The sequence below is a fragment of the Dermacentor andersoni genome, chromosome 5, assembly GCF_023375885.2.
Source record: "Dermacentor andersoni chromosome 5, qqDerAnde1_hic_scaffold, whole genome shotgun sequence".
In the NCBI taxonomy this organism is placed as follows: domain Eukaryota; kingdom Metazoa; phylum Arthropoda; class Arachnida; order Ixodida; family Ixodidae; genus Dermacentor; species Dermacentor andersoni.
In genome coordinates, this window is record NC_092818.1 from 82700032 (window position 1) to 82720872 (window position 20841).

The 20841-nt window shown below is 46.2% G+C and overlaps 1 protein-coding gene across 1 annotated transcript in view; it reads left to right on the plus strand.

The window, feature by feature from the left end:
• The first annotated feature begins 255 nt into the window (after positions 1-255).
• The window catches only part of LOC126531989 (disintegrin and metalloproteinase domain-containing protein 10-like), a 29470-nt gene continuing 8884 nt past the window's right edge, over positions 256-20841 (plus strand). Inside the window, exons 1-8 of the mRNA XM_050179696.2 lie at positions 256-292; positions 5010-5154; positions 6336-6457; positions 11275-11546; positions 14290-14790; positions 16949-17141; positions 18013-18203; positions 20168-20405. Of these exons, the coding sequence (XP_050035653.2) occupies positions 256-292; positions 5010-5154; positions 6336-6457; positions 11275-11546; positions 14290-14790; positions 16949-17141; positions 18013-18203; positions 20168-20405 (1699 nt within the window). The remainder of the gene's footprint in view (positions 293-5009; positions 5155-6335; positions 6458-11274; positions 11547-14289; positions 14791-16948; positions 17142-18012; positions 18204-20167; positions 20406-20841) is intronic.

Sequence of the window (20841 nt, forward strand, 5' to 3'; positions counted from 1 at the left end):
AGAGTTGGATGAAAAGAAGGGGGAATAGGGGGATCATTTTAAGCACGGAGAATTGGCAGGTTGGCTAGCTTTATTGAATAGCTCATACCCACTATGGGTATGGCAAAGAATCGGCTGGTTTAGAAAGATCACGAAAGAAGAAGAAATTGAAGAAAGCGCCGTCACGTGCTATTTTGCGTGCAAGCCTCACGAGACGTTGAGAATACCGATTAGTACTGCCCTCGGCCATCATATAACATGCTTTTCCTAGGAGTCATGGTCCTCTTGGCTTCAGCTACGGCCAGCAATGATGGTAAGCTGTTCACAATTTCGTTCACGCCACCGTTGGAATCAAATCCGTTGCATCCCTGACATGGAAACTATATTTGTTCGGATCATACAGCGATACGCTTGTTTAAGCCTTTATTGTTCGTTGCATAACTGCCGCGATGAAGTAATTAGAGCTTTTTTTAACCATCGCTTTCTAAAAAGGATGTAGCGGGGGGATTGAAGATAGTCTACCGGCGAGGTCCTATGTTAGAGCAAGGTGCTCCGGAGCTTAGGCACGGGGCTCAGAATACCGTTATGCAGAAAGAAAACAACCAAATCGACATATTACGGCGTCTCTGACTGAATTATTTATCAAGTTCCGTGATACAGCAGCAGTGAAAATTCTAATATTACTGTGAATGAATCTTTTATCGCTGATCACTGTACAACATGCAAGCTGAAGGCACAGGGCTTAGCGCGAAAGACGCAAGCAAAAAGATAACGTTCACTACAGAAATAGCGGGGCGTGTCTTGTCTTCAAACGACAATCGTCATCAATCCGGCTTGCGTTGCACTTTTTAAATCTGAGCTCTCTGCTTTCCCGTCAAGAATGCTTTGGCACACTGATAACGTACATGCCGTTCGCGGTCTCTAAGTACCAGGTACGCAGCGTTCAAGAAGCGAAGGCATGAAAAATGGAATACTATTATTGTGCAAGGACAATATAAGTCCCAAAGCATGGAAATCTTTTTTAACAGCGGCGCTGTTTAAGCTTTTACTTCCGCCGTGGAGCGTTACCAGAAAACTCAGCCCAGCTGTGTGCCGCCTCGCGTTGCCTAGCAAATACCTGCGGGAGCACCGAGCCACGTAATCTCCTCGCACGCCACGTTCGTAGGGTGGAGTCGTGACGTCACAGGCGAGTAAAAGCTCGGAACAGCCCGCGCGGCGACACACTTCTCGCCTTCTCTACACCGTGCATACGCGCTGCTGCCATGGGAAGACCGAACAAAGCCGGGACGCCCGAATAAGAAGCGACTTACCAGGAAGAGCGCCGTACTGCCAAGCGAGAAGTGACGCGTCGCCACCGAGCTGACGCGGAACACCGCACCGATGCTGCGGCTCAGAAGAGGCGACGCTGAGTCCAGGATCCCGAGTTTGAGTCGAGGGAATGACAGTCGACGCTTGAACGCTCGACGTCGCCAAGAAAGCGATCCTGGCCTGCGACTGCTCGAAAACTTCCAGCGTCAAGCCCGCCGAGACATGTAGTGTGCGAACGGCCGATTCAAGCGCGAATTTCTGAGCATGAAGTTTGGGAACAGCTGTCGCGCAAGCCTACCAACAACTTATCAAAACCTAGTAGAACCTCGCAAAACTAGCAACTACATAGCTAAGGCTACCATAGCCTCCCAAAACCTTGAAACGACTTAGTTAAGCCTACTAAAAACTTAGCTAAACCTAGCATAACCTCGCAAAGCCTACAAACAACTTAGACAAGCCACGTAAAAGCTAGGGGATCACAAGCACCGCTTTTGACTGCAGCCTTGCACAAGTAGTGCAAGCTGCACACATTATTTTTTACAATACTGTATTGATTGGCGCGATGAGGGATAAAGTAAGGAATTTAGGTAACGTTTCTCTTCTTCATCTCTATCTTCTACTCAGAGCAGCTGGCTTTTGTAAGTTCCGTAAGTTGTGAACTTTGTTCTCTATCGACATCGGCACCATAGGTCATGAACTTGATATACATGCCTGCTGTGGAACACTTTTGCATATAATGTTCCCGAGCTTAGTCATAGGAAGTATTTCCCATAGTAGGCAACTACTGGGATGTCGTAAAGTGGCACAGTATTTGGCAAAAAGAAAATGCAAGCAGCAAAAAATGTTCGGGCCATTTCCATATATGGACTTGGGGTAGTTCACTGTACGGTTATATTTTTAAAGAAAGGGGCAAAAATAATAGTATTTGCTTCGCAGGCAATAACATGCCCACAGCCATACACGATGGGTACAAGCTGTTTTTCCAGCTATCGGTGTGTTAATTTCTGCTCCCGGCGTGTAAATTACGGCTATCGGTGTTGCGATTTCACCACTCAGGCTACGGGTAACAAGTCCTGATTTTATGTTTGTATTCCGATTTTGACTAATTTTTTGTGTTGGCACATTCACAGCGTAATGACGAAGTTAGCACAAGCGTTACTGCGGCCGCGTGGCCCATGAAGACTCCTGAATATTCCCTCCTTACGTGACATCCCGCGGTTTTGAGAGTCCGTATAGGTCAGGCTAAGAATTAATTGTGCAACACTGTGGTCTTTATCGCGAAACAACTATCTGGGATGTGGCAGCCTGGCACATCGTGCCAATCGTGGCGTAGCTCGAGATCTGGCGTAAGCGAAGTAAACGCGTGATATCAGACTTAATCAGCATAGACCTCGGCCTCAGAGCCACGTCGGTGGCTTCTTTTTGGGAACGATGATCAATCAACATTTTGTTCAAACTCTTTTATGCTGTGTAGAACACTAAAGCGCCATTTCCGCGGTGACAAGATCGGTGAACGAAAAATCTACGTCGTGCGACAGAAGACAGTTTTAGAATAAGGTTTGTCGCCTTACGTACGTCAAATGTAGGCGCCTTTGCGGGACGTTACGGAACGCACACGTAAGGAACACATCTTCAAATAGGGTGCTATCAGGTGCCTCGGGCCAAATGCATCCAAGCAGGGACAATTCATTAGAACCATCCTGCTGTTGCTATGTGAGCGCGTATCTTTAGGCTTCCGGACGCCGGAATAGCCGAATTATCTGTGGAATTGGATGCACTATGCGCTCATAACTAACTTTTCAAGCGAGTTTACACAAAGCAAAAGCTCGTTTCAATAGTTACTGGCGATCAACGCGAGTGAGACCTTAGCCATCATGCGAATTAAAGCTAGCTCAAGCAGGAGCCCGACCCGCCGTGGTTGCTCAGTGGCTATGGTGTTGGGCTGCTGAGCACGAGGTCGCGGGATCGAATCCCGGCCACGGCGGCCGCATTTCGATGGGGGTGAAATGCGAAAACACCCGTGTACTTAGATTTAGGTGCACGTTAAAGATCCCCAGGTGGTCGAAATTTCCGGAGTCCTCCACTACGGCGTGCCTCATAATCAGAAAGTGGTTTTGGCACGTTAAACCCAATAACTTAACTTAAGCAGGAGCCCTCGGTGCCGTCATGTTCGACAACGCTATTTCTTAGCGTCCGTAAACATTAGGAACGCTAAACTCGCCAAATAACGTACGTTATCGTATCGCACGTAAACCACATAAACCTAATAACGTTCGGAGCATGCGCAGTAAAGACGACGCTATTCCTTTACGTACGTAATGCGTTAACGTTTGGTTGCAAACGCTATTTCAAAACTGTCTAGAAAAAAACTCGACGCACGGATCGGTTACAGACTGATTTTCTGTGAATCAAGCGTGCGTGTGTGTCTGCAGTATTCGTACGAGGCAATTCGGGCTTTCACCGTGAGTACGTAATATTTTTCTTTCTTCTCTCTACAATGTTGCGTTGAGAGAATTACGCGATCATGCCAGTTCTTTCCAACGTTCATTGGCCAGCGAACACGAACGCTATTTATCCTGCGGTTTGCATAACACTAGCTCGACAGTACCTTGCTGCACTGTGGAAGCTACATGAATTTTTAACTAGGAGTAAGGCCGAATGCCCCTGGAGATGTGCTCATCCGCGCCGCGTCGTCTCCTCAGCGTCTGCTTGCCACCATGTCGGTGCATGCCCCATGGCTGGTGGATTGTAACCGTAAGGTTTGTTTGCATGCATGCGACAGCGGCGCTTCGCTTCACCTTTACGCTTTCCCTGCAGTTACCTTGCAGCATCGATAGCAAGTACAAAGGGCGAACGCCTTGATAAATGTTCCCCTGCAGCATTGAATCTGCTCAGCGTCATCACGTACCATGATAGAGCTTGGTAGTAAATTATTGACGCAGTGAACAATTGGGCCTTGATAGCATTCCGCCTTGACAACGCATCACCAGTGATAAAGGTGTGGCGCCATCTGCTAGCTATAACTCGAACCAATATTACTGCTTTGCGCCGTGTCCGTAGTGATAGCACTGTGAAAACAAACAGCCGTTCTCACTAATTACGACAAAACATAGTTAATTCTTTAATCTCAGACGATAACTATTAGGGTGGCTATTACAGTTACCGGCGGTAAGTGCCACGGTAATTCTAGGTATACAACGTGCATAAGCAAAGGTCACATCATCTCACAACCGACGTCATGCACCACATCGCGTATGACCGCCACCGGCGATACGGCCTTGCACGCGCTGTAGCTATGAGCGCGATCGACGCGGTGTAGTTGGCTAGCATATTTTCATTGTAGCTAAAGGGCGAGTTTTGGCAATGCTAATTTTGCACGGTGGGAAGCGAGACCCGCGTTTGATACGGGATTTTTGCTGAAGCCCGTCACTGTATTTCCCCACGTAATGTGCTGTCTGCGTTTGATGTATGTGCTGTGTATTTACACATATTTTTGAATACCCAAAATACCAAATATTCTTGCACAAATCATGAATTCAGAACAAACCTGCGAGAAGTGGCATGACGGCCTTCAGGGCGTGCACAGCGCATCGCGAGCGAGGTGGCGGGTCGCTGTGAACGCAACTCTCACCATAATGATCACTGGTGTTCCCAATGTGAACACGCCTTAGGTACAGAGTGCATCTAGGCGCAGCCAATTTCTCGCCCTCTTCCGTTCACAGATGAGCGGCTGAACATGTTCGTGCGCCGCTTCGAGCCCGTGTACTACGACCCAGAGCTGGTGCACCGCAACCACGTGCGGGCAAAACGTTCCATCGAAGACGGCGGGAGTGGCCACGTGCACGTGCAGATACGCAGCACTAAACGGTGAGGAACCGCTGCAGCGGCACCACTGGAAGCTGGTCTACAAAAGCTCTCGCACGTGGATATGCGCGCGCGTGGGTGTTATCCAGCACCTTCCAGTGTTTGCGAGGCCTAACAGCCATAGCATGCTACGACGGCAGGGAGCATCATAATGACAGAACATGCTGGAGGCAGTTTTCGCGCATCGCGTCAAGGTTTCTGTTCAGCCGAGCGAATATGTCCGGGCGCTGTTTTTGCCGCTGCTTCGCGAGCAAAGCACCAATCAGCGCTTTGCGCCGGCCTCAGCAGAGCAACGCATGGACCGAGAGTCGGAGTGCGATGTCCCCCTCGCCCGCTGCACCGCCGACATCGAAGCAACCTGTAGTGAGCCGATATGGACAACAGCGCGCGAACAACAAAAGCTGCCTTTCACGTGTGCGAACGGTTTCGAGATCTCAACTCCCATCGCATGAATCCCGCACTGGCAAAATCAAGATCGGTGAGGCCAGCTGCTTGCTCCATGACGGCGCTACACAGGCACGCTTCGCGGGAAGCTGGCCGCCACAGTGTTTAAGCTTCACGAGATAACCACCATAGTTCTAACGTTCTGCGACTAATTAGTGCGACTACCAGTGTGCAAAAAACTATTGATCAAAAGTGGGGGGGGGGGGGGAATTGAGGTGTAGTTAACGCCAAAAATGCATTTATTTGAACATTCTTACCTGTAACTGGGTGCTAAGCTGCTACTCAGTGAGAAACATGTGAAGTAACTTCATAAGATAAATAAAATAAAGCTTCTACGGAAATTTTGCGAATGACCGGTGTCATTGACTGGCGATGTAGAAACTAGCAAGGGATACGGGTGGACGGAAATTGGGGACGCATCGGTGACCCAAATTAAAGGCGCGTGTTTCTCATTGGAATAAAATGTGATTTCAAGTAATAAAGATTCAAGCAATCAAATAAATCAAGCTTGCTTGCTTCGAGTAGTGTATGAGATCAAGCTAGTGGGTTTTACATCTCTTTAAATAGTGTGAAACGATACAAAGGACAGAGAAGTGGAGGGAGGGGGGGGGGAGAGGATTAAGACAAGAGCCTGAATGTCGGACCGCGGCTGTCACAAAAGAAATTTTTGATTAATGTAGTTAGTGTCAGGATCCTTAAAATTCGCAGTGACCATTCTATTCTTTTTTTTTTTTTTACAGGTTGCTCAACTTGCATCTTTCTGCCGACGCGTCCGTGTTCCACGAGGATCTCATTGTCGAATCGTCTACGGAAGGAATTGTCACCGTCGATACCAGCCATATCTACAAGGGACACATTATCGGTAGGTTCACTTTCGTTTTCGCTTATAAACAGGGTGGTACAGTTCTCTGTAGAGCGCGCGAACGGACCGCTTCGCTAGCGGAGAGCGCGCATCCGGGTACCCTTTACAGCCTCGCTACACTGGGCAATGCCTAGGAGCTGGCTGTTGGGTCCGAAAGAGAAGTCAGGAGCATGCGCGGCCTCATAGACATGCAGGCCTCCTCGTGTTCCTTTAAAACAGTGGTCATGTTAGTGTGCACCTTTATCTCGCAGGGTCTGCGCATGGTCTGAGGTCTTTGCAAGGTCGATCCAAATAGGTCGGGAAGCTTCGGGCGAAAAGCGGTTCAGTACAAATTGCCACCGACATCACCAAGGTTGGTTATGGGAGCAGCGATTGAAGCGCGACTATGTTTGGAGGGAACGAACATTGGGAAAAAAAAAAAAAACGCGTTTTTGAATTCAAGCGAGACACAGTTAGATTCATTCCACGAAAATAAAATCCCTCATTAATTTTATATATTCGTGACGAGTTGAGCAAATACAAGTTTATTTTTTTATTATTATTTTTAAATATATTTTTTTCAGCGCCCATCGTTACAAGGGGCTATTACGCCGCTATCACTCGCAATGAAATGCACCTCTTGAAATGTGCAGAAGGGCGCGCTCGTAAAGTTCACCTGTTGAAATACGCTCCCGTCACATGTTGTGCTTTCTTGCTTGTCGTATTTTGTCTGCATTTGGTGACGCGGGTAGCTTCATCGCTTGTTAACTTGTTCAGTGAAAGCTAGTGAGTTACCACCGCCAGATAATTGTGTAGTTGTTTTCGTGCGACTGCAATGGCCGACGGACTTGGCATCCGACGACAGGATCAGCACTCTACAACTATAGCTTTCGTCGGCCTCCAAAGAAAACATGTTTTGCAGGGGTGCGATTTCGACAACCGTGCGGCTGGCCTTTTCCTGCATCGCTTTCCGCGCTGAAAGCTCGAAACTTCCATCAAGTCGAATGGCGGGGCATTTGAATATGTAGCTCCAAAGGCATGCCAACAAAACAAATTTCGCACCTTTGAAAACAAGATAACGTCACTTCTGTTTTTAACGGATATGGCGTCACATTATTTTTTCGTCCACCGGAAGTGTTCCCTCCACATACAGATGACGCTAAGCCCCGTTAGCCACCGATGAACCGCCATGTTTTGAACGTGTGGGTTCCTATGGGAGCTTCGCTATCAGGTATATTTATCTTGGTCTTTGTTTCACTGCACCGTGGGCAATGGAGTCACGCACGTTGGCTGATAACACGTCCGATTCATTATGTCATTTGGCATAAAATATAAAAGCGTCTGTCTTCTTCAATATCACGTATTATCATCGGTCAATAAAGGGACTTCACCACGTGTGTAATAGATAGAGTAAATGTGTAGACACCACGCACCTTTGCCGAATTCTCTGTTTCGGCGTGGCTCATAGACTGACAGCGGAAGAGCGACGCGCAATGACTATTACGAAACGCACGATCTCGCAGATAGCGATATGTGCAGCTACAAGGCGTTCTATGTCTATGCTCACAGTGAACAGGGGCATCCCGGCCCATTAATAGGTGAAAGACGCATTAGTAAAACCAGGGTATCAATATTAAGCGCCCAGGGTTTTTTTACGCAGCTCTTTACGTTCTTCGCTATTTAGAAAAGCGAGTATCAGGAACAAGCAGTGAGTGTGCACATTTACTGCGAAAGGATCGGGCGCCAGCCAATGCCTGTAATTGAATGGCGTCGCGAGTGCTTTCAAGTAGAGTGCGTATTTGGGTAAATTAATACGCTTATCAGCTTCCCCATTCGCTCCTGGGCGCACAATCTTAGACCCAGCATTCGTGGGCAGACGTTGCATAGCCTGCTGCACAACGGTCGCTCTCTACACAGCAGTGTACTGCACTGTACTGGCACAGGTTGCTCTGTGACGCGTTAATTCTTTCCTTTAGCAGTGAAATGGTACAGTGTTATCACTTGCAGCGTTGGTGATTTTGGACAGCGACTATTTCTTTAAAAAGAAAGCATTATCAAACTATTTTAAAAAAGTATTTATTTCGATTGCCGCTATGAAGAATGTGTCTATAAGTGGATGTAGTGGGCAGATGTGCGGGGGGAAGCCGCACACACAAATTTCTCTCACCTCTATATACATTGTGCTAATTTGTGTGTACAAGATTTGTGTAACCTCTCCTTGCGAGTTGTCGCGATTTTGCGAATCTTGCCAAATATGACATAATAAATTCAAACGGAACGCCTAAGTGAAATAAATCCTGATTGTAACGTCATGTATGGTTAACCAGAAGAAGAAAAATAAAAGAAGACGTGTTGTTTCCAATGCGGGTGAGGACTCGTTCAGCTGCATCCATTCAGGTACATAAATCGAAGTCTCCATCTGCAATAACAATATTTTGTAGACTGTAATAAGGTTCAGACAGGTGCCTGCAAAGTCTGAGTTTGTTCAGTGTGAAAACATCCGAGTATTAACGAATTTTTGTGTGTGTGTGTGTGTGTGCGTGCGTGCGTGTGTGTGTGCGTGTGCGTGTGTGTGTGCGTGCGTGCGTGCGTGCGTGCGTGTTAGATAACCGTTTAAGTTTTCTTTAAACGTGTTTACAAATGTCACCTGAGGTAGCGAACGGCGTGAGTAATTGTGGATGTTATTACCTCGCATACGGGTATTTCTAACTGCAATTCGAGTGTACTGTTTTTGGGCAATGCAATTCAGGCTACAAGAGGGTAAAAATTGCAGTCAAACAAGCTGGGGCACTCGAAGAGAAATGTACTACTGAAAACTGCGTTCTGAAGCACAGCGATTACTCTTAGTAAAACGATCCCATGGCAGTATGTGTTGGGAGTTTTGTCACTATAGAGAGAAGAGCTTCAGAGCCCGCCAACAAGCGCTAGGCGACGACACCACGATGCACTAACTTCCACAGTTTATTGTTCGAAACTTGTATGCACGCCATTCATATTACCGGTTATCCCGCTCAAAATTTTGCATTATATTTTGAAGAAAGGCCGTGTACTTGTCGAGAGAGAGAGGGATGCTTTCTGGCTATTATTTTTCTTCCGTTGTTTCTTTGCGTTAAGCCAAAATCTCGCATTCTTTCAGCAAATATGTTCAGCTACGCTCCTGTGAATATGGTGACAAAGACCGTCACGATATATTGGCAGCTTCCACGTGACGGCGATAGTTTATAAGCCACCGCTTGTGCACAGGCGACAATATGGACTAACCTTTGAACACGAAGACGGTGACTTGTGGTGTGGGTACTTCGTGAGCAAATCTGCCCGCGAAATGTGCAATATTTGCACGTCTTCTTTCGCAGCAATATCTTTACAATTCGCCCATTGATGCATACATGAATTAATAGGCTTAAGAAAAGCCGCTGCGAATCGGAGAAAAACATCAGATCTTAACGCTGGAGTACAGAACACAATGGGGAAATAAGTTAAATATCACATGGAGAACGTGTTAAGCGCTGCGTTCAGGTTTGTCGGAATGGCAGCAGGACGTATCGGGCTGGACTTGATTCGTTCATTCGTGAGCGAAAGTGAGACGCCGACGCTGGTACCCAAATAAAGTGGCACTAACATTAAGTCGCAAGTCTTTCAGCGGTGAATGATAGGCCACATGCAGGAGAAAAGAAACGTTGCATTTCGGTGGTATTGACGTTACTAAGCTCACGGCGTTTTTCGTAGCCGTTTCGTCCAAGTTAATTATTAACATTTACCTAACCCCAATTACGGTAGAGGCTGCCAACTTCTCTCGCTTCACAGGGAACTGGTGTGCGAATATCACGCCGGCATGGCTAGCACCTTAAAACGACGTTGCTTTACCTTAACCACTCGCGAGGTGGGTAAAGAACCCACTTTTATGACACTGCGTGAGATAAGCCTTAAGGAGGCACTATAAAAAAAGTTGCGCTAATTTGAGTACACTAAGTCTTCGCTTCACAAGTCGCATCGCGTTTACTTGGCAAGAACGCACTGAACTATAAGGGAAATGCTAAAAATTGTCATTCCGTTTCCGAAAATTTCGCACCACTATTGCAGGGCCGCACCGGCCCTGCAATATCTGACTTCCGGGACTTCAAATTACATGTTAGTATTTCATTATATTAGTTAACTGTATTTTAGACACTTAGAACCTAAGTGTCTTATCTTAGAACCTAAAGAAATTGTAGTAAATCTATGGCGCCTTTAGAGGGAAATCTCATCCCAAATTGTGATAAGAAAATAGCTAGTCACGAACAGACACTGTCAGAAAACATGACGTCAATGGACCTGTTGCAAGAACTGCAAAGTGACGTCGCCAGCCAATCCCGTGTCTTTATGTGTCCCGTGTCCCGTGTCCCGTGTCCCGTGTCCCACCCGTGTCTTTCTTTGCCGTGTCCGGATGCTTAGCATCCACTTACAACGAGACTCACCTTTTTGGTATTCGAAGACCAACCTAGCTTGAACAATATTTACCATATTGGGTCCTCCTAAAGCTAGTCGTAACAGGACTCGCAGAGTTCGCTACCGGGAAACTAGCAGGGAAGAGAAAAAGAAACCCCTTTAATATTTTACTTTCTTAAGAGTCGGCACTTTGCAACGTGTTGGACCTAAATACCGTTAACGGCGGTTTCGCTTGAGCCAGTAGATTGGCGATAGCTGTAGCGCCTAAATTTACAGACAGGGTCAAGAAGACAGGACAGCCAGGGCACGGTATTGCCTCTTCGTCCTTACAAAGTTAGGCTGCATGCTAGAGTGAATAACCAGTTCTGTTCACGAGATGTGGCTCGGCATTAAAATATGCGTGCGATTCGCAGGCCAACCACGCAGCCGGGTTTTCGGCTCTCTGCACCGTGGTGTGTTCGAAGGCAGCATCGACACCGGCTCGGGCGACAGCCTTTACGTGGAGCGGGCCAGGAAGTTTTTCAACGACACCCGCCCTTACCACTCGGTGCTCTACTCGAGCGCTGACGTCGAGATCCCCACGGTGGCTGAAGGAGGCAGCGGCCGCTGGTGCGGGTTGCACGGCAGCACCGAGCACTGGATGAAGGATATGCTACGCAGATACCGTCGCGCTTCGCCTCCTGAGGTGAGACCTCAGCACAGCTCCCAACTTTTGCACAAGGTATCTTCTCGCAGGAGCTATCCATTACCTTGGGTTCTATTTATACGTAACCTTGTCATTGTATAGCGTAAATAATACGTTCGATAACTGTCATTTTGTGCAGACGCTTTGTTGAAGCTCGCGTGATTTATTTACTACCCTTCTCTGGTATTGGTAACAAGGGCTCGCTCAATATTCAGTCTGACTGGGAACGCTGGCTCCTTTTCTTACGTTTGTTTATGTAATTCTGTCACGTCGTTACATTTGCGGTTGAGGCCCCCATGTTCTCTAAGCATCGTTATCACGAGACAATTTTATGTCCAATGGCAGATGAAACCATCATCTCCCAAAAATATCCGGTTACGACTGTCTTGCTTCATCCGACTCCGTAAATTTCCCCCAAATGTAGCTCCTGTTACACTACTTTATCATCTGCAGTATTGGAGTACATGTCCGTTCCTTTAACACGCACTCGATCTTGCTGGCTCTGTACTGATAACATGAGCTGTGTAACTGCACCTTATTTTCTAGAATATAAGTTGCACACTTTGGTTTCTAATCCATACTATTGTCTTCCTGTCTACCATTCCTGCTACCATTCCTGCTACCATGCCGCTACCATTCCTGGTGAATCGGTCGCTCTACGGTCCTTGGCTTCTTATGAAACTTTGCCGCTATCCACGTAATTTTAGCTGCATAGAAATAACGCATTGAATATATGCCCGCTTTTACAAATGATGTCTGTAAGCCGTCAGTAATGATTGTAGAGTTCCAGCCATAGGGGCTCCAATGTTTTATTTGTGTGGAAATTAGCCCACGTACACGGGTGACTTGACGCGAGTCGTACGTGCTAGCTTCAGATCAACGTAAATGAATACAAAGACTACGACAACATAGCGTCCATTGCGTTGTTGTCGCCTTTGTAAACGTCTATGTTGCGGTAAAGGTAACGTGGCGAAATTACTTCTCGTCATTGGGCTCCCCTTCAACTATTCGGCCACCTGTACAAATGTAGTTCGAGAGGTTGTCTACCCATGACAAACGGTTGTTCGGTTGTCAGGTTATTAAAACCATATACCCTGGCATAGTGATCCTCAAACATAATTTTATGGTGTGCTTGTTACGTACTTTCTTGTACTTTTCATGCTTAACAGCACAATAGTAGTTGACGTACTTCTACGTGCGCTTTCAGAGCTGACACCACTCACAAGATCTTATAATTCAGACAGTAATGACATCTAGAAAATACCTTTTACACGCCTTCTGTTAACAAAAGAAATACTTCGTCACACGCTTCTAAAGCTGTTAAACGAACTTTATCAATACGAAATCAACTTAGAACAGCTGGGGACTGTGGAATTAAGACTTTTTTTTCGTGAGGCATTGATCAACTTTTTTCATGTGATTAACTGCACATTATGTAAAATTCTATTGCAGATTCTTGAATTTTTTTGCATTGTTAAAGTTGTATAAAGGAATGATGAATTTAATGTCGTGAATACGTGAGGGTTTTATAATTATACGATGCACATAAATATTTTTGTATTTCCCCGTTCTTACCAGCCGTGGGTGCTCAGTGGTTATGGTGTTGGGCTGTTGAGCACGAGGTCGCGGGATCGAATCCTGGCCAGGGCGGCCGCATTTCGATGGAGGCGAAATGCGAAAACACCCGTATACTTAGATTTAGGTGCACGTTAAAGAACCCCAGGTGGTCGAAATTTCCGGAGTCCTCCACAACGGCGTGCCTCATAATCAGAAAGTGGTTTTGGCACGTAAAACCCCATAACTAACTTAATTATTTCTCCGTTCTTGCTGTATGCCATGCCATGTAAACGGTGGCTGGAACGTCCTGAAGTGGATAGAACGACTGTTTCTCGAGCCCTCGTCTTCTCTGAAAGAACAGACTTGTGGAAAGAATAGCGTTTTGTTTGATTTGATTTGATTGACATATTTTAAAAAGGCATGGGCACATAGCAGTAAGTAGCCTTAGAGAGGATGCACCGCCTCGACTAACCGTCCTCAAGTTGGTATTCTTTTGCTTTTCTTCTGAATAACTTCCTTTTCTTTTAAATACATGTGTATATTTTCTAAAATATTGGCCTATTCTTTCTTCACTATTTGGTTGCGCAGTGTTCGCATCACTTCTGGCATCGCTCTTGATTAAAACGCCTTTACGTGATCTATAAGTTACATAAAGAGGTAGTTTATATCCTACAGGCTTCTCAGTCACCTGTGTGATGAGGTGGATCTGATTGATTGTTGTACATCTCTCTCGAAAGCGAGTCCATTGTTGACTGAAAATGGTTACCCTCATTCTCCACACTCCACGACTCCACATGAGAAGGCGACTTAGATGTCTCACTGCTGGGCACATCCTGGCGTTAGCTATAGGTTTTCGATAGGAAAACGATGTGGTTAAATGGTCCCTTTGGGATAAAATAGCGCGGTGACCTTTCCTTTATCGGCATACCCTGCCTTCCTGGCAGCTGGGTCTTGATAAGTGGCACTGATTTAGAAGCTGGCGCGCAGATGTAGTACGTACGTAGGAGTGCGTTCCCTGTTAAGGCCCGCCATTGACACACGGGCCTGCTATGCACTGTAGGTAGTGCGGGTTAAACATGAAATAGCCTCTTGATTTTCTTGTGTTGACCAAAAGTGCGCAATACACCTGGACTCCGACAGCAAGGCCTTGCGCAACTTGACGCGCGCGTGCATGTATTCTTTGCAGCCTCACCTCGCTCATGGTCGCGTGGGCCGAAAATTGCACGCCGTTACCAAAGCAAGTTACAACGACGAAAGTGACACAAACGACGCTGACAAAATTGGAATAAGTCAGGCTGATGACGGCGACGACGAAAGGCGAGAAAACACCACTGCGAAAGACGGCGAGCGAGTCGTCGGAGAACGACGCGACGCCACCGATAAGACGGAGCGGGAAAACCTGGACGATTCCGAAGACGAGGTAGACACGCTGAAGGCTCCGAGACCCAAGGGGAGGAGACCCAGCCGACGGCGGGCAGACTCACGGTCGCGTCGCGTATGCAACTTGGAAATCATCGTCGACAACACGCTCGCCGAGAGCGTCTTGGAGGAGACCTCAACGCTGGCACCGGCGCGGGAGATCATCGCGTCCATCATCGCCCACATCGTGGACAAGGTGAACGCCATCTACGGCGACACAAACTTTGGCGGCATCGAAGACATCAACTTCGTCGTGCAACACATCATGGTGAGAGCTCGACAGGCTCAATATCTCGAACGCACTCGACATGAGGAACAAAAGACCAGCGCACGACGAATTTCCTGGCAAGCAGCAGCAATAATTTAACTGTGTATCCAGACAACTACGCTCTGCAAACCATTGTTCCTGGTAGCTCTTATTTATTTATTTATTTATTTATTTATTTATTTATTTATTTATTTATTTACTTATTTATTGATGACAGGCTCATTCCGTGTATTTATGTTCTCGCCAATTTCGCTTGTAGCTAATCACAGACGCCTTCCAGCAGCGAGAAGGCGTAAGGTGTTAGCAGCACAGTTATTCTCTTCGAATTCTCTGCACAGGCATAGTATCCTAACGACCCTGAAAAAAAAGGCATAAACACTTTTTCTATATAATCTAATAAGAATTGTACCACTCCGATGTAGAGAACATGAAAGAAGCGACTCCGCGTACCTAATTGGCTGTAATATCTAAATCACGGTGTAACTTTCATTGCTGATTTCGCATGAGCCAGTCAGCGCCAGCCGCTCAGACTTGCGGTACATACTTCGACTAGTCTTTAGAGGCCGTCGTCGGTGCAGCTATTTCCAGTATATATTGAAATGAATTCAAATGAAATATACATTGAAATGAAATAATGAATTCAAATGACAGTCCATATGAACATTAAATCTGTTTTGGGTGGTAGAGTTTCGCTAAGTTTGCTACGCTGGTTTGCACTTAAAAGTTAACACTATAGGAAGGACATGAACGAACAGCTTAGGCTGAAACGCCTTAATGGCTTAGATGCTACAGCGTTGTTTTGCTTAGCTCGGAGCTGGCAGGTGCAAAATGCCACGGTGACAGCATTTCGATGGGGCATAAATGCAAAAACACTCGTGTACTTACCTTTGGGAAAATAATAACGGGTGGGGAAAATTTATCCGGAACCCTCCCTCCCCACTATACGGCGTGCCTCATAATCAGATCGAGTTTTTTTTTTTCACGTAAAATCATAAAGTGTATTTTTTAACATTATGGCTATTGTTCGTGCTGAAACCAACGCGGTATACTGAACTGTGGCTTACTAACAAGCCCTGTTCAAAGAATTATTAACCAATACAGTAAGCCTCCAAATTTCACTTGAATTTGTCTTGCGGGAACATATCGTTTATTGGCAATGGTAATAAAAGCCGGACTTCCAATATTTGCAAGTCACGCACATATTGCCGTCTTCGCGACGTCAGTGCGACGTTGAAGTGCGACGTTGTGACGTCAGTGCGACGTTGCGACGTTGAAGACGTTACAGTTCGCAAAAACGATCAGGTTGATTGTTTAGTTTCTTGAGAACCAGGCGTCATTCTCGTTTGCGAAAAGCATTAAGTAGCCCTGGATGAATACATTCATAGTGTACGTCATGGAGAGCCGATGATGTAATGCTGAGATCGCGTTGCCACCCCGTCTTTCAACTTCGTATTTTTTCCAGCTTGTAAATTCATAGTAAGACTAATTCATAGTGACCTGAGATTGCACCATAACAACTGTGAAAATCTTTTGTGCCTACCGTTTCTTTGCTATCGCTTAAAATTTGCGATGACTTCGCGTCTTTGTGTGCTTCATTCCATGAAGCACAAGGTCTCTTAGCCTGCCCAGTTAGTGTTTAAAAGGAAGTTTAAAAAGCGATTTTATATGGAAGCACTTCGCCATCAAAGGAACAGGCTGCCGCAGAGAAGGGGCTGGTTTCATATCGTGGCGTGTTCTAAACTGAAGATTCGGATGAACGAAATATGCAGTGACGCTTTGCATTTTACTGATCAGTGCGGAATAAACAATGAAGCCTCGTTGCGTAATTTGGCTGATAATGAATGGCTAATCTTATCTTTGAGATTTCTAAAAGTACAACCGCAGATCGGTGCATTATTTAGCACTCTAGAAGTATAATGTACGAATCACTTTTCGCTGGATATGCGTTTGATGTCGCAGAAACAAGGCCTAAAGAAAAGTCTCAAGGATTTATTTTGTATAGTAACGATTCCTGAGCCATTCGCAGAGAAGCCGGTAAACTGGTACGCAGCTTTTTCAGGGGCACGAGTGACGTCCGTCTAAGTCTGCCTTCAAATAAGCCAGCGCTGCTTGAGGATTGGTTTCAAGGGGCCACAACGGGCTGTTTTCCGAGTCGCAGATTGCTGAGCCCGGCGACTGTGTGGGCTACAAGGCCAAGCAGGACCCGCTGTGCAGCACGTCCCTGGACGCGCCGCACCTGCTGTACCTTTCGTCACTGACCCGACACGATGACTACTGCCTCTCGTACAGGCTCAACTACCGGGACTTCGCGGACGGCACGCTGGGGCTTGCGTGGATTGCCAGCGACGAAAGTGAGCATTAGTTTCAGCATAAGCCCCAATACAAGGTGGAACGGCGTCCGACAATGTTTCGTTCGGTCATACGTCACTGGGCGGTCACCTCCTGCCCTTGGTGACACTGATGACGGCAGGCGACTGACAGGCGCTTGTTCGTGGTTTTGGGCGGAAAAAACAAAACTCTTGCTAAAACATAAGGACTGTTGAAACGCTGCTTCTGAAAGCTGTCTCCACTTAATGATTATTCCGCCTAAATCGAATTTCCGTTTTGCGCGTCAGAACAACACAATCAGCATGAAAGTGGACCACCACTCCAATTTATTGCTGCGTCCTATATTCAAGGAGCAGGGTTTAGAAGTGACATACAGCCGCTGTTAATATCATCCCAAGGCTGTTATAGCATTTAGGTAGCTTAACAAAGCGCTGAGGTGATGATACAATTACAGTGGCACATAGGAGTCGGTGCTTCGGCTTTCTACTGCTGCGCAGACCGCTACTGCTAATTTTTTCAATAGTTTCATTGTCATTCAGTTATGGCTAATATCAGTTCGCAATATTTGCTGGCTAATGGCCGATGTGGACACGAAGGACGAGATTATTGCGAAATCAAACAAGTCGCGCGAGACTACTAGCAATTCTTACTGTTTAGTTTAAAAACAAGACATAGTTCGCGCATTGTGACGATGCGCATTGCCTGCGGATGCTCGTACGAAGTGGACGGACTTGCATGTGCCAGTATCGCTTCAGGCTGTCGATGAACTTACATACGGGTCGCCGCAAAGGACCACTAACGAGCCAATCCCGCTCGTTGTTCGTTGAAGGACTTTACGTGAGCAATATTGCGGATATGTCATAATTAACAGGTCAAAATCGATGCCACACGCAGTTGCCTCTGGCGGCATCTGTGAGCGGTTCCGGACTTCCGTGGAGCTGGACCCCGGCAGTGGCCAATACAAGCAGGCCAAGTTGAGCCTTAACACTGGCATCACCACGCTCATCAACCACAAGCAGTACGTGGGGCTACCCATAGGGGCACTCACACTCGCGCACGAGATTGGCCACAGCTTCGGATCGCCCGTGAGTTCGGTCTACGTTGCATTTATTTCCCTATACTCCAGCATGACTGTCACTGACTGATCTAGCTGAAGCGTTAGCTCGGCCCCAACTCCGCCACCGCCTATTCAAGTACATGCAAAACGCAGAAATGCTTTTCTGAGATAATCCCCGGGCCTATTTTAATGAAATAAGCGGCATTTGTCAGAACAAAAGTTAAATTCTGGTGACCTTTATGTCATTGGGTGTCAAAAAAGCTGGAAGCCCGATGTTTACACATTTGTCCTTCTGCATCAAAAACAGATATCACCCTTCTGTGAATTGGATCCACCAGAACATCGAAAGCTGACGAATTTGATGTATTAATTTATTTCTTGCATGATTTCGTCACAACGTTTTTGAAAGTTTTGCAAAAGTGTTACCCACATATTAGGGATGCATTTGAGAACTATGTAAACTACAGAAAATATATCCGCTTTAGATGTGCTATTGGATGGAATTGACCAAATTGAGACATTTCTTTTTGTTTCTAAGTTACAAAGTTGTAAACTTCATAGCTTTGTTTTCTGAAAAAATGTGTGATTTTTGACAATGTTCAGGAAGAAACCAACCACCAAAATAAAAATACCCCTTCTAACAGTCACTAGACTTTAACATTTCATTTTAAATGCCGCAAAAGTCGTCAAACTTGGTGCATTGGTGGCCGCGAAAAACGATTTCTCATTTCCCATGTATTTAGATATGAGCCCCAGAGCTAAAGCTTCCTCTTAAGGCTATCCTACGGCAGACGGCTGTAGTCGTGTTTGTTATACGTTTCACAGAATCTCATTTTAATGCATTATTAATTTTTGGTCTGCTGTTGTACACCGATTTTAAAAAGCGTTGTCCACAGTATGGCTATCCATGCACATTATACATAGCCCAGAAAAAATAACATTCTCGAAAATGTCTAGTATATCACGATAAAGAAAATGCTACCGTTGTGGTAAGGCACATCACCAATTGTCGCCCGGTCATTGCGGAACGCTTTTACGAGTTGTCGCACTTATTGCCAACGTAATTCCTTGATTACTGCGTCTGTTCCGAAAGTAGCGCTGCTGACGAAAAGCTTTTATAACAGAGAGGGAAGAGCGATTATCAGAAATTCTCGTACTATGCGTAGCGCATGGACCATTAAAACATGGACATATAAAACGAAATTTACAGCATTTGCACAACACAAACATGCTGTGCTACCACCATCCTTGACTCTAAAAGTGGCGTTTGCGCACGGAGTTTTCAACAGCGCCGAACGCTCCGCCAAATTGTCTGCATCAACTGCACTAGTTCACTCTACATGCCAACCGTTTTTCAAGCTGTCATGTAGTGCGAGACAGTTCGCCTTTCATGTCAAAGAATGGCTAGTAAGAAGACGTGCTCATATGCAGGACTTTTTTTTTAGCTGAACAAGTTTTTTAAAAATTACCTGTGCCAGATAGAACAATTCTAACCCTGGATTTAAATTACTCGCTGAAGCGGCCATAACTTCTACGAGTAATCAAAAAGCTTAATTGATTCAATATCGTAATGACCCTACTTAACCTTTTAGCTAATTACTTTGCGGCACATATTTCAATCTATGCATTGTAGCTAGTGAGAACGCAAGGTACATCCACTTGTAAGGAAAATACAGGACTAGGCCAGTTCCGAAAGGCTAATTTTGAAAATGTCCAACGAAATGCATTGGTGTTCCGGTTAGCTGTGTGCTTTACGGCATGAAACGGCGTCTTCTTGAAATAAAGTAAATAAAACTACACTGCATTTTACCACAAGATTTGACGGCGCCTGTCCCGAAACCTGTGCCATCCTCAGTATACCTTCCAAGTCGCATTGCGTTGCATACTCACTAGCTGCAATTCGCAGATTGAAGTATCTGCCGATAATTGACGTAAACTTGCCTAATATTCAATTAAGCACGACCACGGTTTCTTTTGTGAGCGAAAACAAAGCCACGATGTGCCACTCCGTACCTCTGCCACCATTGCCGACCTCCTTTGCCTTCACAGCACGACAAAGGGAGTATCTGCGAACCCGAGGGCGCCGCGGGCAAGTTCCTGATGTACGAGTCGGCGACCAAGGGGGACAGGCCGAACAACGGCCGCTTCTCGCCCTGCAGCATCGGCAACATCAGCGCGATCCTAGTGCCAGTCTTCAAGGGACAGAGCACGCGCGAGAACTGCTTCCAGAGTGAGTCCGCCGTTTCTGCATTGCCAGAAAATTATGCAGCGTAAAGGGACGCGTTCAAGATACAAAATTATTTTAGGTGTGCGCTAGTAAATTGCCGCGAATAGGACGCTCGGTAAGCCATAAGAAAGGCAGGAACAAAAGTCAGGTGGCGACGTCGCTTTTAAGTTCCCGAACCATCTCGCCGGGACGTCATGGATTTGAGCGGCGTGCAGCGAAAGGTTGTGTTCATGCGCGAAAGCGTTCCCGATAATTCAACGCTGTGCTCGTATTCAAAATAGAAATGCACACTTTCAGCGGCATATTCTCGCTGTCCGGTGCGGAACTGCTACACGCACATGGGTAATAATGTCTATTTCTTCGTAAACTATCAGTATGGTGCATAGTTACGTTGCCAAATAATCCTTCATTGGCAGCCGAAGCTTTCTACCGGCCTCCT